Genomic DNA, 25,251 nt, shown 5'->3' with positions numbered 1-25,251 from the left:
AGTTTTATTTATTGGATAGAGACAGAAAAATTGAGAGGGGTGGGCGAATTAGAGAGGGAGAGAGACAGATACCAGCAGGCCTGCTTCACCACTCATGAAGCTTTCCCCCTATAGGTGGGGACCATGGGCTTGAACCTAGGTCTTTCTCACTATAATGTGACTACTTAACTAGGTGTGCCACCACCTGGCCCCTTAAGCTCTAGTTGCTTATACCAATGGTAGCATCACTAAACATAGCTCTGAAAACATATTTTTCTAGTGCAGTACCCACACTCAAAGGGGACAATTCCTTGAGAGTCGAAGATCTAACAAAGGGCTTGAGAGGATGGCAAATTTCTACTCATACTTCTTGACCTGCACACATAAAAGGAGGTGGAGGAGAGGGTTCTTCAGACACCAGTAAAGTGTTAGCCCAACAAGCTTACAGATGTGTCCTTACTCCTCTTTGCTTTTGGCCTTCTCAGCTTGTCTTTTGCTCCATGAATTTTTTAAAATTTCCTTAAGTGGTGGTGATATGCAAGCAAATATTAGAACCACTGGCACAGGCTTAAGGAGAAATTAAGTTTAATGTTATAAATAATTTAAAACAGAACAAATAAATTTTATTTTTATTAGCCATGAAGTAAAGCATCTTTCAAGCTAAATTACATTATATTGTCTTTACTACATGATACAAACCCACTAAACCAGCTTCAAAACACATTTCATATTCCGATTTATTCAGAAAGGTGACAGTGGTCTTTATTTCCCTTTCTTCCCTAGTCTCTAAATTCATACTTAAACCTGACATATTTCATAACACTAAAGTGTTTTCTTTTTCCTTCCAGGGTTATTGCTGGGGCTCGGTACCTGCACCACAAATCCACTGCTCCTGGCAGCCATTTTTTTCATTGTTGTTGTTGGTGTTGCTGTTAATATTGTTTTTGTTGTTGGATAGGACAGAGAGAAGTTGAGAGAGGAGGGGAAGACAGACAGGGGGAGAGAAAGACAGACACCTGCAGACCTGCTTCACCGCTTGTGAAGCCACCCCCCTGCAGGTGGGGAGCTGGGGGCTGGATCCGGGATCCTTACGTGGGTCCTGCACTTAACCTTGCCCGACCCCTACGAGTGCTTTTTTTTTTTTAAATAAATGATTATAAATGAAATCAGTTTGAGAATTCAGGAAATAAACACTTTCACCTGACGGCATCAAGCTCATTATCTTGTTTATCATCAAGAAGATAACGCTACAGAGATTAATGTTTGGACATTAGTGCAGGTAAATTTAACATTTTCCATTATCTTGAGAAAAAATTCAGTATTATAAAATGAAAGAATCAATTCCAAATATCTATGTACATAGCTTATAAAAATGCATTTAAAAACAAGAATGGGGCGGATTCTAATACTGGATCCTTGTCACTCTGCAGGTGAGTTGGCATTATGAGCAGACTTTGATTCCTTTATCTTGTTCAGGATATTCCGCCACATCAGAAGAGAACATTAACTCTGAAAGATAAAATGTTGATTTTCATTTCAGTTCAGTTCATACTCAAAATGATTTCTTCAGAGATGGTTTTCCTCATAAAGGGTTTTAGGTAGAAACAGTCTCTTGAAATATTGTCATACAATAATAAACTCTAGATTACAAATTACAAGTCCTTGATGGGAACTTTATGTTGCTTAGAAGATCCAGGATTATTATGTAGCTGAAAAAGGCACAATTCAACAAGAGCCCATGATAACCTAAAATGTAGGGGACAGAAGTAGAGGAAGGTCTCAGAACTAAGAAACAGTGTGTAGCCGAGGATCTTAAGTGAGTTACCCTGTCCAACCATCTTTTTAATTTTTTTTTAATGGGGGGGATTAATAGTTTACTGTCAACAGTAAATACAGTTGTTGATACTTGTGTAAAATGTCTCAGTTTTCTGCAAAACATTAAGTACTGGCAGATTCCAGCACCTCTTGTTGCTTTGCTTAGTCATCTACTGCAATGCTTTGTCCTTTTATCTTATGCTCTTTTATTTTAATGTATTTGTTAGTGGGATCTTATAAGCTACATATATTGAAAGGAGAGACATAAAAATCACTCTAGAGGATTTAATACTGTTCTGTCTTTAGTTTTTAGTTTAGTTTTTTTTGTGTGTGTGTGTGTTTTTTTTTTCTCCATAATTGCCACCAGGATTGTCACTGGGGCTTGGTGTCTACACAATGAATTCAATATATCTGGTGGCCCTTTCTTTCTTTTTCTTTCTTTCTCTTACTTTGATAGGACTGAGAGAAACTGAAAGGGAAGGGAGAGGAGACAAAAAGAGGGATAGAGACAGAGAGACACTTGTAGCCCTGCTTTGCCCCTTGTGAGGCTTTCCTCCTGCAGATGAGGACAGAGGCTTGAACCTGTGTCCTTGTGTAGGTGATGTGTGAACTTTACTGGGTACCACCCAGCCCCCATAAAATCCCCAGTTTTTCTTTTTCTTTTAATACCTTCACTAAGATCCATGCCGGGCCTATAAGACAAAAAAAGCCAAGATAATGCAACCAGAAGGGTCACCACCAGATTCACCACAATCCACGGCTGGAGAATCTGTTTCTCAACTCCAGCTGCCCTAAAGATACAGAAATACTGATTAGAATATCTTCATTTTGGTTCATATATACAAATATGTCTACTTTATGAACTTAAAGCAGTCCTCATCTAGAGGAATAAGTAAAGCATAATAAAGTACCATTTCCCCATAGAACCCACCATACACACACACACACACACACACACACACACACACACGCACACACACATGCACGCACACACACGCACACTCACTCACATATCATGAGAACTAAAATTATTGAACTTTAAACATTGTACATCAATGAAAATTCAGTGTTTCCAATTTTTTTTCTAATTTTTTTTTCTAAATTCCTTCAGACTGCTAGTAGGTAAAAATGTGTAGATACAATAAAACATCTTTCCTTTCTCTCTTTACTTGCCCTCTGCTCCTCAGAGAAGACTTTCCCAATGTGCCTTTTTTCTTCTTCTTCTAGCGTTTGCCCTTCTTCCTTAGCCAGTCAACAGCGTCAGGTTGAGCCTGATGTAAAGTTTCGAGACCTCCTTTGAATCTGGAGAGGTGGCAGTCGTTGACTATGTGGGTCATAGTCTGTCTGGAGCCGCAGGGGAAGTTCGGGTCGTCTCTGGCTCCCCAGCGATGGAACATAGCGGCGCACCGGCCATGGACTGTTCGATAGCGATTGAGGAGGGCCCAATCATAACGTGCTAGGTCAAAGCCGGGTTGACGCTTGCAGGGGTCTGTGATGAGGTGTTTGTTCTTTACCTCAGCTGACTGCCAACTCTGTTTCCAAGAGACTGGAACAGAGAAGTTCAGTGTAGGTGTAGGAGACCAGATTGGATGATGAGACGTCAAGCGTTGGACAGGGTGGGCGAAGATATCCGCGTATATTGGCAGGTCCGGCCGAGCGTAGACGTGGGAAATGAACTTAGATGATGCCGCATCCTGACGAATATCTGGTGGGGCGATGTTGCTAAGAACTGGCAGCCATGGAACCGGGGTGGAACGGATGGTTCCAGAAATTATCCTCATGGAGGAATGTAATTTGGAATCGACCAAGTGGACATGGGGGCTACGGAACCATACTGGGGCACAGTATTCTGCAGTGGAATAGCATAATGCCAGAGATGATGATCGTAGTGTGGAAGCGCTCGCGCCCCATGAGGAGCTGGCCAGTCTTGCAATGATGTTATTCCTCGCACCCACCTTTGCTGCAGTTTTTATGAGATGTTCGTGAAATGACAGGGTGCGATCGAGAGTAACGCCAAGATAGACTGGCTGGGCTTCATGCTGGATTCTCGTATCATCAAGCTGCACATTAAGCTCACGCGAGGCCGAGGCATGGTGTAGATGGAAAACAGATGATACTGTTTTTGCAGTGGTAGGGATTAGTCGCCATTTTTTACAGTAATCAGATATCAGAGACATGTCTTTCGTGTTTCCTCGAGGATGTCGAACTTGGATGCCTGAGTTGCACAGCAGATGTCATCGGCGCAGATGAACTTCCTTGAAGAAGTTTCTGGGAGGTCATTGATGTAAATATTAAATAGCGTAGGAGCCAGAACAGAGCCCTGGGGGAGGCCACTTGAGACAAGTCTCCATCTGCTAGACTTGTCACCCAGATGCACCCGGAATCTTCTGTTTTGGAGAAGAAACGATATAGTGTTGGCCACCCATGGAGGCAGGCATCTTGAGATCTTGACTAGGAGACCACGGTGCCTTGAGAACTGGGATCTCAGCTGTGTGAGTCTGAGTCTGTCAGCTTCAGATCTGGCCAAGGCTCTGCAGAGATGCGCTCTCAGCAGGCTGCTCTCTCTCCAGCACTGTTTGGCTTTCTGACGCTAGCCCCCCATTTGGCCACTCCCACCACTAGCTGGAGTATTAGGTTCCCTAACTGGGGGTGAGGGTGCCAGGGGTTCTCCACTTCATCACGTAATGATGAATTTTAGAATAATTACTTAGAGATGTAAAACAGAGTTGCGAAGATATCTCTTTAAAATTGCAGGTTTATGGGAGTCGGGTGGTAGTACAGTGGGTTAAGCGCAAGGACCAGCATAAGGATCCCCGTTCAAGACCCCGGCTCCCTACCTGCAGGGGGGGTCGCTTCACGGGTGGTGAAGCAGGTCTGCTGGTCTATCTTTCTCTTTCTCCCCCTCTCTGTCTTCCCCTCCTCTCTCCATTTCACTCTGTCCTATCCAACAACGACATCAACAACAACAATATAATAATAAAACCAAGGGCAACAAAAGGGTAAATAAATAAATATCATTTTTTTAAATGCAGGTTTATATAATGATAACTACACTTTAACTAGTGGAAAAAGTAATTTTTAGTCATAATTTTAGAAGCAAAAAGTAAGACCCTCATTATTATTCACAGATGTTTAGAAAATATGTAAAGGGGTGAAAGGATGATAACAGTGCTAACACTTCTACTGTTGCTATTACTGGCATCAGCAATTGCTGAGGCTGTTGTGAGTCCTTACCAGAGGCTGCCGTTAACAGAAGGGGGTGTGTACAGGCAGATCCTGTCACTCGTCATCTGCTGACTCAGAGAGAGTATAAGCGCCGTAAAGTGCACTGAGAAAAAGACAAGTCATATTACTAGCAATGTAATTTGAGTATTGTACTTTATTCTGTATTTACATATTATTTTAAGGTAAATCATTTCCTGTGGGAATGGTGATGTGAGAAAAATTTGTTTGATCAATTTCAATAAGCTGGAGAGCCTTATATTGTTTCACAAGAACACAGATCCAGAAAAGTCTATTGAGAAATTTACTGTGTCATGACTAATCTGACAGAAACCTAGATCTTTCAAGAAATTTAAATTACTTAGTCACGATTTTAAAAACAATTTTACTGATATTTTCATAACTTAGAAGAAAATATATTCAAAATTACAAAAAAAATCAAAATAGTATTTGCTCCTAAAACGTTATGTATCAGTTGAATCTATTTAATGAAGAAGATACAAAAGTTAAAGATTAGGTAATACAGAATAAATTAAATTTTTGAAAGTTATTTAGGCAAACAGCAACTGAGAAAATAACTGTCAAAATTATGTTTACATGGTTTTTAATGACAATTCCCACTAAACATCTATAAATGTCTATAACTTACGATAGTATAAAACTTTTTTAAAATTAAATGATTCCTTTTCATGTTCAAAATTACAGTTTAGCTCAAATATTTCAGTTATCAAATTAAACTATTTACTCACGGAAAGATGCCAATGCTGTTGGATCCAGAGCAAAAAAATTTTGCATTGCAACTGAAGTTTTAGCAAAGTCAATCCTAGAAGACACAAAAGTCTCTTATTGCAGTGTATTTATAGACTTCTTAAAAAATTGAACTCTCTTAACTCTGCTACTGCATCAATCATCTATCACTTGGGCTTAAGTAGCTACAGTTTATGCTTAGTATATGTGAAAGAATAGCTTATTTACAAAGGCTACAGAAGACATTTAACCAGAAGACTTTTTTTCTTAATAGGTGACGTTCCTCAAAATATATGATAAACTCCCAATTGCTGGCACCTGTGAATGTAACTTAATTTGTAAATTTAATGTATGTAAATTAAGATTAGAACATTTGAGAAAGTCTTCATCCTGCAAGACTCATGCACTTAAAAGAAGAGACATTGGGAGGCCAGGCAGTAGCGCACTGGGTTAAGCGCACATAGTATGAAGTGCAGGGACTGGTGTAAGGATCCCAGTTTGAGCCCAACTCCCCAACTGCGGGAGTGTTGAAGGAGGTTGAAGTGTTGAAGGAGGCCTGCAGGTGTCTGTCTTTCTCTCCCCTCCCTGTCTTCCCTTCCTCTTTCAATTTCTTTCTGTCTTATCAAATAACAATAACAGAAATAAGGATGAAAAAAAAAGCCTCCAGGAGCAGTAGATTCATAGTGTAGGCACCAAGCCCCAGTGATAAACCTGGAGGCAAAAAAAAATAAAAACAAGAGAGGAGACCTTGGCATTCGCCATGTCTGACAAAAAGCCAAAGGCAGGAGTCAAGACTGAGGACAACGACCATATTAATCTGAAGTTGGTGGGTCAGGAAGGTTTGGTGGTGCTGTTTAAAATAAAGGCGTGTACCACTTAGTAAACTAAAGGAGCCTATTGTGAACAACAAGGTTTGTCAATGAGGCAGATCAGATTCCGGTCTGACTTGCAGCCAATCAACGAAACAGATCCACCTACAGAGTTGACAATGGAGGACAAGGATACAGTTGAACCTGCTACTTTGCTCCAGGCCAAGAAGACATTCAATCAGAAAGCTGCAATTGGGTTCCACCACATCCTGACTACTACAGTAGTTTTTCTCTATTCTTTCATTTCCCCCCTTCTTCATTCCTTTATTGTACCTAAACTAGTGTGTGTGTGCACAAGTATGTCACTTTTTTTTTCTTTTTCTTTACTAAATGGCCAATGCTTTATGCTTTGTTTTGATTGGCATTAAATGGAGACAGGATGGGGAACAATATTGGTTCTGTGAAAATACCCTCTCTCTCCATTAGTGGCTCATTCAGCTCTTAGCCTTATATTTCAGTGACTTATTTTGCACTCAATGTTTAATAAAAAGAACAACATACAAATCCTTGCATACCTTGTTTTCTTGGAGAATCTTAATGTTTTTCATTTATCATTATAAAAACCAAGGACAATTTCATAACTTTTTAGTATGTAGGGCATTCTATCTGTAAGTAAATTACTCTAAAAGAAATGAATCCTAGATAGTTTTCCCTTCAAGTCAAGAATCTTGTTGTTTATTTAAACTTATCTTTAGCTTCTTGTTTAAAAAATAAGAAGATGGGGAAGCAATTACAGAAGCCAGACCTTCTACCTTCTGCAACCCTCAATGACCCTGGGTCCATGCTCCCAGAGGGCTAGAGAATGGGAAAGCTATCATGGGAGGGGGTGGGTTATGGAGATTGGGTAGTGGGAACTGTGTGGAGTTGTACCCCTCCTACCTTATGGTTTTGTTCATTAATCCTTTCTTAAATAAAAAATTTTTTAAAAAAATAAGAAGATGAAGAAGAGGAGGAGGAGAAGAAGAAGGAGAAGAGGAGGAGAAAGAAAGGGCATAGAGAAGAGACCCACAGGGAGACCACAAGATTACAACAGAGGCAGCGACTGGAGTGAGGTATCTATCAGCCAGAGATTGTCAGCAATCACTGGAGTGCAGGAGAGACAAGGAATAAACCCTGAGTCTATACAGAACCAAGCACGCTGTACCTTCTAACTTCCAAAACTATTCTCACAGTTTCTGTTCCTTGAAGCTACACAGGTGGTAGTACTTGGTCACAACATCCCTAAGATACTAATATAGTACCTAGCATCTCACCTATAATTGATTCTGATGATTTGAAATATGATATTTGGAACTTTCTGAATTGATTACATTTGGATGATATTTTTTTCTTTACTGGGGGATTAATGATTTACAGTCAACTGTAAAATATAATAGTTTGTACACATGTAACATTTCTCAGTTTTCTACATAACAATTCAACCTCCTCTAGGTCCTCCTCATGGAGCCATCATGCTCCAAGACCTGAACCCTGCCCCTCACCCCCACCCCCAGAGTCTTTTACTTTGGTGCAAAACACCAATTGGAGGATATTTTGGACTTTGTCGAAATATTGTTACAGTACTCACCCCTTATTCATAGTTTCACTTTATACTGTTTCATTTTCCTATGGTTCATATTCTAGTAGTAAAAAATTACTGTATATAATAATGAGAGAGGTCACATTCACAAGATCTTTTATGGCAGTATATCATTATGATTCTTCTATATGATTACTAGTTACTATTTATCACTCACTTGTGCCTAATTTATAAATAAATTTTTATCAGAGATATATCTATATAGGAACAAATACAGTATGCAAAGTTTCCAGAACCACTAGCAGTTTCAGATAACCACTGAAGATCTCAAAATGGATCTCCTTTTTTTTGCTTCCAGGGTTATCTCTGGGGCTCAGTGCTAGCACTACTCCACTGCTCCTGGAGGCCTTTTTTTTTTTTTTTTCCATTTTATTGGGTAAGACAGAGAGAAATTGAGAGAGGAAGGGGAGATAGGGAGAGAGAAAAATAGGCACCTGCAGACCTGCTTCACCTCTCATGAAGTAGACCTCCTGCAGGTGGGGAGTCAAGGCCTCAAACCCAGATCCTTGCACTGGTGCTTGTGCTTAGTACTATGCGCACTTAACCGGGTGTGCTAGTGCTCGGCCCCTGAAATGTATTTCCTGTGAATAAGGGGAAACTACTGTAATGTCCTATAACTCTATTTTTTTAAATGTCATAGTGAATCAGTGAGACGTTTCATTCAATTATTTCCTTCTGAAGGAAGATGAGAGAAATATGCAGTCACAACAGTCTTACCTATCAAAAGCTGAAATGGTACTCAGAGCCAAAAGCAAGTAAAGAAGGCTCTGGAATGGATACGCTAAGGTCTTGTATTGTTGCAGTAGGTTTGAGAAGTTAGAAAGTTGATCGCCTGCTAGAACGTATATCACAACAATGTTCCACACAGCACAGCCAGCCAGGAGACCATGAGAAAAGAGGCCGATCATTCTGAATGGAAGTGGGTTTAATTATTATACAAGCATTGGTGAAGTAAAATGCTAATAGACATTTTTAACTATCTTATTTATAGCACACCTTATTTCTGATATATATTGTCTTCATATGAGAATACAATTCATTATTTCTTAGATGTGAAAATGGGCTTTCTTTTTCACTATGTTGATAGTGAAATGCTACAATTACATGACTGCGAACCACTTAAAAGTTGTCAGTTTTGTTAACAGTACTTTAAAATTTGTATTTATGCAACCTTTGTTTTAAGAAAAGCCCAACAAAACAGCTACCTGAAAGCCCGGTGCACTGAGAGGGCAACGTGTCTGGTTGTCCAGGAAGGTTTCATGTCCATCGACACATCTATATTTTCTGTGGTCTTTATCAGCTGGGAACGATTGGCAGCCTGAAATCGCCCTAAGAACACACAACACGACTATTAACATCTAGCAGGAGAACTCCAGCAGTCTTTTTCTTTTTAAACCAGGATTCTGGTGGTCTGGAAGGTGGCTCAGTGGATAAACATCGGTCTCAACCATGAGGTCCTGAGTCCAATCCCTGGCAGCACATGTACCAGAGTAATGTCTGGTTCTTTCTCTCCTATCTTCCTCATGAATAAATTAATTTAAAAAAAACAAACAAACAGGATTCTGGTCAGCTCTGGCTTATGGCAGTTCCAGGCTTTGAACCGTGACCTCAGGTGTGAAGGTTTATTATACTGCTGCTGTTGGTTACATAACCTTGCCCCACCACACCCCCACTGTCTTTTTTTATTATTCCACTTAAAAGTCCTGAGGCTGTGACTGAAAATCTACTGCTTTTCTATCTCAAAATTCTCCTTCAGTCCCTTTTTTTTCAGAGGCTTCTTTCTTCAAGGTGTTGAAGATGATGGGTTTTTTTTTTTTTTATCTTTAAAACAAATAAACCAACAATGTCCATGAACCTTCACCTTCTTCTCAAACCAAAACAGACATTAAAGATAACAGCGTGTATAGCATGACTCTGTGCTAACAGAGCAGAAATGGGTTACTCCATAAGCTTTTCTCAGGGTTGCTGTTCAAGTGCTGTACAGGTAGTGTACAGCACTACAACACTACATGAGCAAGGTTTTATCCCTGGGATACATCCCTGGGATACAAGGTTTTATCCCTTGTACATCTTCCAATCCGCAAACAGACCTCATTATTGTTGAGTATTTTGGAAGATTAAAGGCATGTATGACACCTAATTTCCCTTAAAGGGCAAATTCTAGGTCAAAAACTGGTACCTTTCATAGTCAGAGAATCAAACAGAGAAGTTTCTGTGGTAAGGAAAACAAGGAGACAAGACGACTGAGTGATAGTTCTTGAAAATAAACTGAAAAGCAGAAGAGACAGTTCAAGAAGGCACAGAACTTGTACCTGAGACCCAAGGTCTGATCTCTACCACCCCATATGCCAGAGGTGAGTGGTGCTCTGGGGCCTGCCATATCAATCAATCAATCAATCAATCAATCAATCTCAAGAAAAAGACTGAAGTTAATTAAATGACTGCAGGGAATTATTCAGGGAAAATAATCTTGACATGACAGGTTTGTGCTTACCACAGGCTTATACAATGCATGGCCTAATTATTCTGCATGGGTAACAAGGATCTATAACTTTTCTTTTTTGCCTCCAGGGTCATCACTGGGGCTCGATGCCTGCACTATTAATCCACTGCTACTAGAAGCCATTTTTTCCACTGTTGTTATTATTGTTGTTATTGCTGCTGCTGCTGCTGCTGCTGCTGCTGCTGCTGCTGCTGCTACTGCTGTTTTTGGATAGGACAGAGAAAAACTGAGACAGGAGGGAAAGACAGAGAGGGGGAGAGAAAGGTAGACACCTGCAGACCTGCTTCACTGTTCATGAAGTTACCCTCCTGCAGGTGGGGAGCTGGGGGCTCAAACTGGGATACTTGCGCTGGTCCTTGGGCTTTGTACTATGTGTGCTTAACTTGGTGCACTACCACCCTGGCCCCCGATCTGTGACATCTTAAACACTGATAGGTATCAATGTAGTTAAATCATGAGGTCATAGTCAGTTTGATGCCTGAATGAATGAGGGGTGATTTGTCAGCCTCTGCAGATATATATCTGCTGAGATTCCACTGTGATGGCTAGTTTGGAGAAAGCCTGAATCATAGAATGCCAGTTAGAAGAGACCTGATGGCCTTGCTACCCCTCATCAAGGCACAGCCCTTCTGCAGATGTTTCTTCTCCATTTTGTCTTCTTTCAATGGACTGTTATGTTTTGTTTTGTTTTGTTTTTTCTGACAGTTCCTTTTTGAAGTTTCTTTGCTGTATCTTGTAACTAATAAAAGGCAGGGGCCACATGGTCAATACCTCACTACTTATGATCCTCTTATAAAACACTAGATGAGGGGAGCCCCACTGGATGTCTCAGACTAGGACTGGTGTGATCAAAAGATAGTTCCTACAATGACGACTTCAAGCTGCTTACACAAAGGACCACATATTATACTTGTGGGAGCACCTGGCTGTGAGCCACTAGTTCTAATTAACCAGTCATGAGACACTGGCTAAGCCTCTCTGAATCACAGGTTTCTCATTAGCTAAGAACTCCAAGAAACTTAAATGGAATTTTATGGAATTTGGATTCTGAAACAATATATGTAAAATCAAAGTTTATATTTTATGGACTGATTTTTGTTCCTGATGGGTTCCTTAGGCAGTATATTCACAGAATAGTCACTGGAGTAGTGTAAATGTCTAGATAACACAAATGTAGCTTTATAACCAGTGTATGCTAACAATGCCAACACTATTCTCCAAAAGAACAGCTATAGTCATGATGCTATATTTCTTATTTCATAAGATAGTGTCATCTTGCATTTTCTTTTATTTTTAATTGTGGAATTTATATCAGTATCTGTCTCACCAACTATAATACTAGTTGGAGAAAACAGGTAATGTACAAGAAGTAATGCAAATATAAAAATGGATACTAGTTGGGGAGATTAAAATTTTTCCCATAACCCCAAACACAAAAAATAACATCATTAGTTTGACATATTTCCTTCTAGTCCTTTTTTCTATGCAGTTTCCATTACTGAGATTAAACTATATGGACATTTATTGATTAATTTTTACTTTATTGGCTTTTTTGTTAAAAAAATCCATGATATGAAAAACCCTACCTTTATGTCAGCCCCAACAGTGCAGGAGGTCATAGTGTTTGGGGACATCCCAATCAACTGACGTGATTCCCTTACTCATGTTTAGGCTGTGTTCACTTTACTTGCGTCCGTGAAGTAGAGTGTGTGATGGTTAGCTCCGTGCATCACATTTCATCCCTACTTATGTACTTCAGTCATGTTTGCAGAAGTATAATCCCTCAGTGAAAGGATATTCCATGTAATTCTTGAAAAACTCATGCTGCCAAACAAGAAATCACTTACGGCTTTTTTCCACGAACACTTTGCTTACAGGCTGGCTAGTGCCGGTGGGTGCAGTGAACATAGAGTGTTGTTCTGGATTAGCTTGTTCATCAGTAATTATATCATCATCTTCTATGCCTAGTTCATTGGCATACTGCAATTCTGCTGGCCGGGTTTTCCTATGGTCAGAGAAAATATAAGAATAGAGGGAGTTGGGCAGTAGTGCAGTGGGTTAAGCGCAGGTGGTGCAAAGTGCAAGGACCAGCATAAGGATCCCGGTTTGAGTCCCTGGCTCCCCACCTGCAGGAGAGTGGCTTCACAAGCGGTGAAGCAAGTCTGCAGGTGTCTATCTTTCTCTCCCTTCTCTGTCTTCCTCTCGTCTCTCCATTTCTCTCTGTCCTATCCAATGACGACAACAATGATAACTACAACAATAAGAGACAACAAGGGCAACAAAAGGGAATAAGCAAATAAATTAATTTAAAAAAATAAAATATAAGAAAAGAGCAAATCCACTAAGATGGTACATAAGGAGTTACCTAAACATAGAATGGAAAGACTGAGTAAGACATTTTTTTACTATTTGGACTCCCATTCCTCAGGTTTTTTATAAATTACAGTATTTTACTTTTCTCAATGATTTACCCTGTTCAAATTTATCATTATATTGATTTACCTGATATTTCTTTAATACTATTTGTAGTAGTGATTCATAACTGCAAGTACTTCATAAGAGTACCAGAAAATACCATTTGGGAGTCCCAAGTTATGCACCAGAGTGCCTCTGGAGACTATTTAGGACAAAAAATTCTTACTTTGTCTTCCTTCGAGGCTTCTGAATAACTGCCTCCTCATCTGGTTCTGTATTGATCCCATTTTCATTTGGCAGTAGAGATGGACTAGAGGTCTTTGTGTGAGTTAAGGAAGTCTCTAATTCTGAAAATAAAGTAGATTAAGTTTTCAAATCACTATACTATGAAAAAGTGAAGCAATGAACATGACACGTGATAACTTTGAGAATTTATCTGGGCTAGATACCATTTTGACAATTTAAATTTTTAAGTTTTAGAAATTTACACTGGGACCAGGTGGTGGCACACCCGGTTAAGCGCACATAGTACTATGCACAAGGACCTGTGCAAAAAAAATCACGCAAGGACATAGGTTCGAGCCCCTGGTTCCCACCTGCAAAGGGGATGCTTCACAAGCAGCAAAACAAGTATGTAGGTGCCTATCTTCCTCTCTCTCCTCTCAATTTCTCTCTGTCCTGTCAAATAAAATGGGGGGGGGGGGACTGGCTCCCATTAGCAGTCTATTCATAGCGCTGGCACTAACAACCCTGGAAGTAATAAAAAAAAAAAATCAAAATAATTTACATTTCTGAGCAGTCAATAAAAATATGAGATGATCACTATGGGTAATGCAACAGACTTTCATGCCTGAGGCACTGGAGAAGCCAAATTCAATTCTCAGCATCACCAAAAGCCACACTTGAGCAGTGCTCTGGTTAAAAAATTTAAATTGAGGGAGTCAGGCTTTAGTGCAGCAGGTTAAGTGCATGTGGCACAAAGCGCAAGGACTGGAAGAAGGATCCTGGTCCGACCCCGGCTCCCCACCTGCAGGGGAGTCGCTTCACAAGCAGTGATGTAGGTCTACAGGTGTCTGTTTCTTTCCTTCTCTCTGTCCTCCCCTCCTCTCTCCATTTCTCTCTGTCCTATCCAACAACGACAACAACAATAATAATGACAACAATAAAGCAACAAAAGGGAATAAAATTTTTTTTAAATGGTGATTTCACCTTTAAAAAAAATTAAAATTGAAAGCAAAGAAAATCACCTGAGACTGCAACAAGGCAGGACTAGAACAACTTTTGAAACCTACCAAATCACCGGTAAGTACAAACACATGTGGCGTGTGGACAGAGAGGAGCCTAAGGAGAGATTTTTGGGGAGGAAGCCCGTATCTACTCCAGAGTGGTTGGTAATAGACTGACAGTTTGCCAGTTGAGCCTCCTCCCGTCTGTTTTACCAACAAAAAGATTGCTGAAGGGAGGAGAGGACTCCCCTAAGACTCAACAGATGCAACTGTAAGTCTCCATTGCTACTGCCCTCAGAAGCTGGAGCAGCAGTGGGGGAGCCCCTGCGCTGACATGGGGGCAGGGAGCCAGGCAGAGAACTGGCTGGGAAACTCAGGAGAATATCTACACACAGGTGGTCTAGAGGTGGGGCTGTATAGTGGGAGCCTTTCCAGATTGTTCTCCTGATGAGAATACGGTGAATAATTGCCTCAGAACCCACAGACTATAAATGGGACTTGTTTAGAAACTCACAGGGCCCAGCAGTGCTGCCCAGCTTGGCTCTGACTGCTGGCAGAGAAACTGAATTGAGCCCAGAGCTTTGGATCCTTGGGGTATGTGAGTCTCTTTGCATAACCACTATGCTATCTCTCTCTCACCCTGCTTTATCGCTTGGTCAGCAGTGAGTGATTAAGCTAAAAAAAACCTACTTATAGGTAAAAAGCCCTCAGGGAAGAAAAAGATCAAAAGAGGTTTTAACAGCCACTGTGCTTCAACTCAGAGACTGAGATAACATTGAAACAACTGTTAATTTCCATACCTGTGAACTCTTTAAGTACCTTAATTAGACACAAGTCAGTCCAGGTAAGAGTGATCAGTGGACTGAAAAGTACTGAGAGAGGGCCTCATAGCACACCATAAACAATGGTTAAACCAATAAGAAACACTGGAGAAATAAACAAGGACAAAAGCCCAGCTAAAAGCCCCCCAAGGTAGAAGCACATAAGAATGAGGACAATATTCAAACACTAATTGAGACATAAGTCACAGGAGTGAGGAAAGAGTTAGAAAGAAATATCATCCGAAATGGGGATACAACAAATGAGACTCTGGAAGAAAATGCTAATTATCTCAAGATAATTAGAGAGCTAAAAGTGGAAATCGCTGAGCTAAGAGCACAACTAAACACATCCATCCAAAATGATTTGTGTCTACCCATGTTCATAGCAGCACAATTTGTAATAGCCAAAACCTGGAAGCAACAACAGCTGTTGTTGTCCAACAACAGCTGAGTGGCTGAGCAAGTTGTCACATATATACAATGGAATACTATTCAGCTATTAAAAATGGCGTTTTCAGACCATCTTGGATGGAGTTTGAAGAAATCATGTTAAGTGAAATAAGTCAGAAACAGAAAGATGAATATGGGATGATCTCATTTACAGGAAGAAGTGTTGACAAATAAGATCAGAAGAGAAAACACTAAGCAGAACTTGGACTGGAATTGGTGTATTGCACCAAAGTAAAAGACTGGGATGGGAGGTGGGGGGGGGGAGGAAGAGATCAGGTCTGGGAACATGATGGCAGAGGACCTAATGGGGATTGAATTGTGTGGAAAACTGAGAAGTGTTATGCATGTACAAACTATTGTATTTACTGTCAACTGTAAGACGTTAATTCCCCAATAAAGAAATAAAACATAAAATTGAGATTTTAATATCAAACAACATGGAAAGAATTAAGTAATCTAATATCCTGAATGTGCTGGAGCTCCCCCAAGAGGCTGAGTGATTTCTCTCAAAGACTCGAGGACTTAGTAGTCAGAACATTCATAGTTAGCATTTATCACAACAAAGAATATAAAGCACAATCAGCAAAAGAAAAGCTTTTGGAATAACTCACTGTTCTCAGGGCTGGGAGATAGTTCACCTAGTAGAACAAGAACATATTTTTAATACTTATTTATTTTCCCTTTTTTGCCCTGTTTCTTTATTGTTGTAGTTATTACTGTTGTTGATATTGATGTCATCCTTGTTGGATAGGACAGAGAGAAATGGAGAGAGGAGGGAAAGACAGAGAGGGGGAAAGACAGACACCTGCAGGTGTGCTTCACCGCCTGTGAAGCAACTCCCCTGCAGGTGAGGAGTTGGGGGCTCGAACCGGGATCCTTGTGCCGGTCCTTGTGCTTTGAGCCACGTGCGCTTAACCAGCTGCACTATTGCCCGACCCCCAGAACAAAAATCTTAACATGTGCAAAGCCCTGGATCTGAGCTCTCCTACTACATGGGACATGAGAACAACACTGATGGTTCACTTGAGGAGCTCCACAGATGGTGGAACACAGCTGTGGTGCCTCTCTGTCTCCCCTGCCCCCTCCTCCTTTTGTTTTTTCCCTCTATCAAAAAAAAAAAAAATCTCTTTTCATAAGGACATAAGTCATTGGATTTAGGATCCATCAAAATCCATGTGACTGTATCTTAAATTTATTACATCTGCAAAAGATTCCTTCTCTAAATAAAATCTTTGTTTCTAACAGATACAGGTATTAGTGCTTGAACATATCTTCTTTTTGGGGGAGGGGAGTGAGTGGGAGAAAGAAAAGGACACAATTCAGCCCAGATAATAAAAAAGAAGAATATAGCAAACTGCTGACAGTGATAGGCTTCTTGGAAGGAAGAATTTGGAGTGATTTTTATTGTCTTTATATTTTACCAAGTTTTCATGTATTGAATATATGTGACATAATTAGAAAAAGGACAATGTATTTTGTTTGAGTAAAACAAAGGGAAGAAACAAAGATTAGGAAATTAGCTCACACACTCCAGTGGCGCAATCGGTTACCTCGCGGTACTTATACAGGAAATTAGCTCACTTATTAATATCAGCGCTTATGAATAACTTGCTTTACATTAGTTTCCTTAGCTAGTGGGTTGTTGGGAACATTATGATATATTCTTTTCTGTATTTTTCTTTGCAAAAAATGCATCATGGCTTTTCTGATAACTCAATAAACCTGGTACTGATAAGATGGGAGGTGGTGGGACAGCAGAGGGGCAGGAACAGGAAAAGTGAAAGTAGAATACATTTTTGGGAGCAATTGAAGAGGAAAAACAACACATAGCTTATTTAGCTAATGTATTTCTTACAAATAATGTTACTATAAACATCTGTTAGTTACTGTAGCTCTTGTGGTTACTTCTTTTCCTAGAAGTTCAGATGCTCTGTACTGATTTGCAGCACTCTTAGTAGTGTACAAGAATACTCATGTCTCACCATCACTCTCATACCCAATACTTTTGGATCTGACACTTTAAAAAAACACAGACTTTGTGGTCTGGGAGGTGGCGCAGTGGATAAAGCATCAGACTCTTAAGCGTGAGGTCCTGAGTTCAGTCCTTGCCAGCACATGTACCACAGTGATGTCTGGCTCTTTCTCTCTCCTCCTATGTTTCTCATTAATAAATAAATAAAATATTTTTTTAAAAAAACAAAGACTTTATTTAAATCATTTCCAACATTTACAGGCATTTACTGAAAATCAGTGCAAACTGGGAATATAATTAGTACTTACTGAGCTACTTAGTATATGCCAAAACGAAAGAAAAATGAAGGTGATAGTTCATTTGATAGTGACAACTACTTCTTGAGGTAAGTACTATTACTGCACCTGTTTCAGCTAAGCCTCAGAATATATGCTATGAAAATATACATAGATCTCAGGATTATTGAAAAGTATTGCCAATCTGATAGGCAAAATAAAAGACACATTGCTTTGTTTTACCTTGTAAGTAGTACCTATAACATAGTAAAAATAAATGTTGGCTGCTGTGTCATTATTATTGTTAATACATATGCTATCATTTCCCCACTACTCTAAAACTGTCTACTGTACTATATGCTAAATTCTTAGAAATACCAAGATCAAATATTCTGTTTTAGTGATCAATTTGTACCCCTTCCTTTATTATCTATCTATCTATATGATCAAAAGAGACCTTTTAAAATGTTTGTGACTAGTACAGGTCCTGGAAAAGGATGACAGAAGACCTAGCGGGGGTTGTATTGTTATGTGGAAAACTGAGAAATGTTATGCATGTACAAACTATTGTATTTACAGTTGAGTAAAACATTAATTCCCCCAATAAAGAAATTAAAAAAAAAAGAAAAAAAAAGTGTTTGTGACTTAATGCATACATAGTAAAACATGAACTAAGGAAGGGGGAGAGACATATATTTAACCATAGTTTAGAAATCACAACTGCCACTGCAACCTAACTTTGGCTTCTTCACATACCGAGAGGTAGCCTTGTCTTCTTCTGTCTCCTTTGTACAGAAGCTTCTGGGTGCTCGGTGGCCTCTTTTGTTAGTGGCTCACTATTCTCTGATGGTCTATGAACAGCAGTCTGAGTAAGGCCTTCTGAAGAAGCACTAGCTGCAGAAAAATACCAGTGGAAAAAGTAGGATAAGAGGGTGGGGTGAAAGGAAAAAAAGAAAAGAAAAAAATAGGATAAGGCTAGCAAACATCACGTGTTAAAAATGGGGGTGGCAGGGCCGCTAGCAGTCTTCCTAATGGTAAAACCCCTTCTTTTATAGACTTGAGTATGCCCCAATTTTTTATTTTCTTCCATACTCACCTATAAATTTGGACTTTAAGTTGATAATAAAAATAATAAGGGACAAAGACAGAGAGGGGGAGAGAAAGATAGACACCTGAAGGCCTGCTTCACTGCTTGTGAAGTGACGCCCCTGCAGGTGGGGAGCTGGTCCTTTAGTTTTGCGCCACGTGCACTTAACCCACTGTGCTACCTACCGCCCGACTCCTGAGTGAAAGATTTTTAACAGCCCGATGAATAAAAAGATAAGTGATGGTGGTACCTTCTTAGAATACTATGAAGTTGCTGTTTTAAAAATGCATAGAATTTTATTTACTGAGAAGCAAAGATAATAAATAGGAGATATGATTTCTCTTATGTAAAAGAAAAAAATGATCGGGGCCCCGTGGTGATGCACCTGGTTAAGCGCTCACATTACAGAGCAGGAGGACCCAGGTTCAAGCCCCTGGTTGTTACCTGCAGGGGGAAAGCTTCACAGGTGAAGCAGGGCTACAGGTGTCTCTCTCCCTCTCCCCCTTCTCAGTTTCTCTCTATCTAAGAATAAATAAATAAAATTTGAAAAGAAAAAGAACATCAGCCACAGAAATATTTTATAAGTATAAATGCACTGAAGAGGGATATAGAAGGAAAAATGCCATTGGGCTGGTATTAAGAGCTCATTTGAGCGTAAGGAGCCCCCCCCCCCACCTGCAGGGGAGTCGCTTCATAAGTGGTGAGGCAGGTCTGTGGGTGTCTTTCTCTCCCCCTCTTTGTCTTTCCTTCCTCTCTCCATTTCTCTGTACTATCCAACAATGACAACAACAATAATAAGTACAACAAGGGCAACAAAAGGGAATAAATAAATTAATTTTTTTTTAAAAAAAAGAGCTCACTTGAACAGTGTGCTTCTTGCCATGTGTGACTGGGTTAGAGTGCAGCCTCACTGCATTGAAGGGAGCTTATGTGCTGTTCTCGTCCTCTCTCTCTCTCTCTCTCTCTGTCTCTCTCTCTCTCACTCTCTCTCTCTCTCCATCCCTTTCCCTCTTCCTCTCTGTCTCTATTTTTTTTTTAAAGTGTTATCTAAAGTGTGGTGACCCTTATGAAGAGAGAGAGATAGAAAAGTGGGTACAGGAACAAAGAGAGAGAACCTTAGTGTTTCACTCTGGTATTTCTGAATAAATTGGATCTTTCACAACAAAAAAGTATGTGAATATAACTTTGTGTAAAAAAAAATGTGCCCAAAAAGTAGAGCAGCAGAGAAATAGTTTAAAAGCAAGCAGCAAAACAAACAAACAAAAACTAGTGTTTTCCAAATAATATTAAGATATTCACCTGTAACTGTAATTACTCTGTCTTATTCTACATTTATATCAAATTGCAATGGATTCAATATTGGGTGTATCAATTAAGTGCTACACAGCTCAAAATGTTTTATTGTTTCCTATAGAAAGCTATGATCCCAGGGCTGGGGAGAGAGCAAAGAAGTCCCATGCTGGATCTCTGACACCACCATATGTCCTCACGTAGATTCTTGACAACAAATAAGTAAATCTTTAAGAAAAAATGGAACAAACAACACATGTGATGCCACAAAGCAATGAGTAATTTCCTACCTTGTGTGCTTTTTGTTCTGGGCTTCTTTTTCTTAGGACGACTAAGTGGAATGTCATCTATAAAACAGAAATAAATACCATAAAAGACCACCTAAAAATTTAACGTAGAGAACATTGTAAGAGAATTTCCAATAGGAAAGATTTACCTCTCTCTTCCTTGGGTCCAGCCAATTTCTCTACACATTAGGGAAAGAAAGCAAGCAATGGACAAAGTCAGAGTCCAACGTAGGGAACTAGTTGCTGCTCAATAATATTAGACACTGTGATGCAGAAAATGAACTCAACAGTTATCCATCTGCTCTTCTACATTTTTTTCTTTTTTTTTTTTTTTTTTTTAGCTCCCTTGTACTCAGGTGTGACAATAGGTTCTGGCCAATAATTTGTGGGCAAAAAAATATCTGTGTTAGTTTGATGCCCAAATCAATGAAAAATCAGTGCTTATCACTCCAGCTTACTTTTCCCTGCTGTGGCAACTGAGGAGACAAGATAGCGGGACAAGAGAATGGCAGTAGCCCAAATGATTAGTGGAGAGGTAGTGAAAGACAATTACCCCTTTTGTTGCCAAAGTGGACTTTATGTCAACCATAAATAGACCTTGATGACATAAAAGCACTGATAGCCCAGTCTATTCTCACTCAATGGAACAAAGGAAAATATAAACCCTAGCTGAGAACTATAAACCAACCCACAATTATGTTATGGGTAATTACATTCAAGGACTAGTGCTTTTAAATTTGTATGGTCAAGTATATAACTCATGTAATTTGTCAGCCATCATTTTTAAACATGCAGTTATAGGCGATACATTATAGTATTAAAATTTATAGCGAATTTTTTTTTTCCTCCAGGGTTATTGCTGGGCTCGGTGCCTGCATGATGAATTCACTGCTCCTGGAGGCCATTTTTTTCCCCCTTTTGTTGTAGCCTCGTTGTGGTTATTATTATTGCCATTGTTGATGTTGTTCGTTGTTGGACAGGACAGAGAGAAATGGAGAGAGCAGGGGAAGACAGAGAGGGGGAGAGAATGACAGACACCAGCAGACCTGCTTCACTGCCTGCAGGTGGGGAGCCGGGGCTCCAACCAGGATCCTTACGCCAGTCCTTGCGCTTTGCAGCACATGCGCTTAACCCACTGTGCCACCCACCCCCCCTTTTTTTTTTTTTGATAGAGACAGGCAGAGAAGATGAAAGAGACCACAGTGTGGTGGAGACTTGGCTCAAACCTGAGTTACACATATAGCAAAGCAGCAAGCGCACCATCCGAGTGAGCTATTTTGCTGGCCCTCCAGACTTAATTTTAAGAGAACCATCAGGAGGAATCAAGCTAACTTTTAAACATAAAATAATGTATTTAAAAAGTTTTATGGGTTGAATTGTTATGTGGAAAACTGGGAAATATTACACGTGTACAAACTATTATATTTCACTGTCAGCTGTAAGCCATTAACACTCCCCAATAATGAGATGAAAAATAAAAATAAAAGTTTTATGTAAATTCTGAGCTAACTCACCTTGAACAGCACTTTAATGTCACCAACCAAATTTAATCAGGACAAAAAAAAAAGACAAAAAAAAAACTCTATTAATTAAAAATGTATTATCAGACTGAAAACTAATTTACATTATTAAAAGTCAAATAAAATTAGCTTTCACATAAGACCAGTTGGTTTATAAGTTAATGTATTATTTATAAGAAGTTAATTCATAAGACTGCTAAAAAAAATGACCCCAATGTTTCCTGTACTATTTATAGAGTGGATCAAGCAGATTAAGAACTCTTTTTGTCACTGATGAAAATCAGCTTAAACTCTAAGAAAGTATTCTAGCAAACAAAAGAGGATCCAAATTCTGATGAACAGACACTAAGATTCAGAATGCACCCATTATCCTAATAAATTGTTATGCAAGTTTGAAATATAATAAAACATGCAATTATATATAATTGTTACCTAATGAATGATTCAAGGATTTTCACCTTTAAATGTAATAAAGTCTTTTCCTAGAAGGCTCAAGAAGTGGTTTTATTATTACAATTTTGCAATGGTACTAGTCAATGTTTGCATGTTTAACTCAATACAATAACTATAAATGATGTTTACCTTGGCACAGGTGGGAGGGCCCGTGGAGGACGCTATGGGGAAAAAAGAAAACTGCTTGTAAATGGAAGACTGATAACATCTTTACTTCATATACTTCCTGACACCTTTTGATAACTTCATTCCACCGCGGGAAACCTCAGAAGCAGACAAACACCAGATGGGCAATTTTAAATTTGTTATATCATGTTTAAACTTCACATAAAATTGCCAAATTTATCTATAGGCAGAGCTCTCCTCTAGGCATTAGAAGCACATTAACGTGCAAAACTGAGCAATCCTTACTTGAATGCACATCAGAGTGGTTAAGCATTACAAGTTAACACTAACATACATTAAAGTATAAATATATATGGCATAGTATATAAATGTTGTATATTATTATTAAGGTTATTAATACTTCGACGGAGGATGAAGAGTGCTACTCTACTTTGAGAAAGTCAGATATTTGAGCAAAGACCTGAACAAAAAAGGAATCGAGATGCAAACGCAAAAACTATTAGATGAGGCAGGCGTGTTACCGATAAAACAAGACTACAAGACTGCAGCAGAATCGCCTAAATAAATAAACATATGACGGGGGCCAGACCATTTTGGGTCTTGAAGACCAAGAGAAGGAATTTGATTCATTTTAATTCAAAAGGAATGCAAAGGAGGAGCAAAGCCCCAGTGGAGCAAGGCAGTAAAATAATTGTTAAAAGGTCACTCTGAGTGCAACATGTAGAATGCAAGAGGGGAAGAAAAGAAAGAGAGAGAGAAATGGAGGGAAATGAAGAAATGGAAAACAGAGAAAGGGAGGAAAGAAGGGAGGCAGGCAGGCGGAGGGAGAAAGGAAAAAAATAAGAGAGGGAGGGAAGGATGGGTGGATGGATGGTTGGACTGATGAACGACACCTTATGAATCAAGATGTGCTTGCAATTAGGAAAGATTAAAGAAGTATTCTGCAATCTTTCAGAATAAAAATAAATGCCTAAAAGTCCGTTTCCAAAGGCTTAAATTGTAGGCACTGCTGTTATCCCCCAGTCAGCAAAGAATCCAGCAGTTCATTAGCTCAAGCAGTATAATAACACAAACAACGCGCTACAAGATCTGGGCACCGTAGCACAACCCAGTAATCAAGTTTACAACCGAAAATAAATAAATAAAAGCCAGTCCCAGGAAAGCGTTGCTGACAAGACTCCGGGACCACGTTCTGGCCCAGGGCTCCTTGGACGGACCAACTGCACCTTTCAAAAGTCCCGCAAAAATGACGTGGCGCCCACCCAGAAACCCATCGTCTAAGCCCTCGCAAGCAGAGCTGCTCAATCCAACTCGAAGTCCGCCTCATTCCTACGCCCTTAGCTCGCTTACCACCTGCTTCCTTCCCATCCCCTTAGCGCCGGCTGGGCCGGGCCGCAGACGCCCGCCGCACCCCCAGGCCGCGCCCCCTCACACCCCCACCCGCGTTCGCGTCATCCGACCACGCCCCCAAGCTGCACCCCCCCCTCGCCCGCGCATGCGTCATCCGACGGCGCCGCAGGCCGCTTCCCGCCCTGCGCCGCCGCAGCCCCCCTCCCAGCTGGGGGGGGAGGTTGGGGAGTCCCTGCGAGGGGCTGGTGTAGCCGGGCTTTTCCAGTCTGCCCTGCAAAGCGGGGACTTGGGGGGAGAGGGTAAAGGGTGACACACACTGGGGGCGCTTGCAGCGGAGGTAGGGCCGCCATGGTTGTTTTCTTCTCCGCCTCCCCGAGTGGTCGCAGTGATTTGGGGTGGAGGAAGAGGAGCAGAAGTGTCTCCGCGACCCGCCCGCTCCGGCCGCCAAAGCTTCTCTTGAAAGGGGATGCGGGGTGGCGTCGTCAGGGCAACCTGGGTCCTCCCACGGGCCCAGCCCGCTCCCCACCGGGCCGGGGCAGTCGGGGCGGCCTCTCGGGTGGTGCCAGCACCCACCGCCCGCCCGCCCGCCCAGCCCCTGGGGAGCGGAGCTGCCCGGCCCTCGGCGCTCCGCGCTCACCGGCGCCGCTCGCAGCCCGGGGTCGCTCCTCATGCTGCTGCCCCGCGGCCTCCGCAACCGCCGCCGCCCGAGCGCTGCCCCGCGACGACGCCGCCTCCGGGAGCGGGATGCCCACCGCACACACCGCGCCCGCCAGGAAGACCCGCTCGTCTCCCGCACCAGCCTCTCTGTTCGAGTGTTGTTATCACGGAGAGGAGGAAAGATAAAGAGAAGGAATAAGGGAGGGAGGGAGGAAGGAAAGAAGTGAGGGAGGGAGGAAATAACGATAGTTATGCAGAGACTCAAGCTCTAAAGTCCCAGGTTCAGTCCCCGGCACCACCAAAAGCCAGAGCTGAACAGTGTTCTGGGATAGAAAGGGAGGAAGGGAGGGATGGTGTTTGTATTATTAGAGAAAGTGTGGCCGCTTGGTGGCGCACTGGGTTAAGCGCACTGCACGGGGGGAAGCTTCACAAGCGGCGGTGGAGCAAGTCTACGGGGACAGGGAGAGAGAGATTTATGAAAGACAATGTGTGCAGACGTGCAGTTCTAAATTTTCCTCAGAGCTCAAGTATGACTCGAGAAGTTTTTCTTTTAAAGGTGCAAAAACTCAAAGCTCATTAGAATAATTAAAAATACTCATCAGAATAAT

The 25,251-nt window shown here is 40.9% G+C and overlaps 1 protein-coding gene across 1 annotated transcript; it reads right to left on the bottom strand.

Annotated features, from left to right (window-relative positions):
- Positions 1-809: 809 nt before the first annotated feature.
- Positions 810-24,995, bottom strand: TMEM237 (transmembrane protein 237). Its single transcript, XM_060194135.1, has 13 exons — positions 24,624-24,995; positions 22,640-22,671; positions 22,052-22,062; positions 20,541-20,597; positions 18,630-18,767; positions 13,356-13,476; positions 12,562-12,719; positions 9,417-9,540; positions 8,929-9,120; positions 5,766-5,839; positions 5,029-5,122; positions 2,464-2,585; positions 810-1,488 (listed from the first exon to the last, which is right to left on the bottom strand). The coding sequence occupies exons 1-13, from the start codon at positions 24,654-24,656 to the stop codon at positions 1,421-1,423; spliced, it is 1,224 nt and encodes a 407-aa protein (XP_060050118.1). The 5' UTR covers positions 24,657-24,995; the 3' UTR covers positions 810-1,420.
- Positions 24,996-25,251: the final 256 nt, after the last annotated feature.

Source organism: Erinaceus europaeus, chromosome 7, assembly GCF_950295315.1.
Source record: "Erinaceus europaeus chromosome 7, mEriEur2.1, whole genome shotgun sequence".
NCBI classification, from domain to species: Eukaryota; Metazoa; Chordata; class Mammalia; order Eulipotyphla; family Erinaceidae; genus Erinaceus; species Erinaceus europaeus.
The sequence above is the reverse complement of the archived record's forward strand: the minus strand, read 5'-3'. Positions and strand labels throughout refer to the sequence as shown.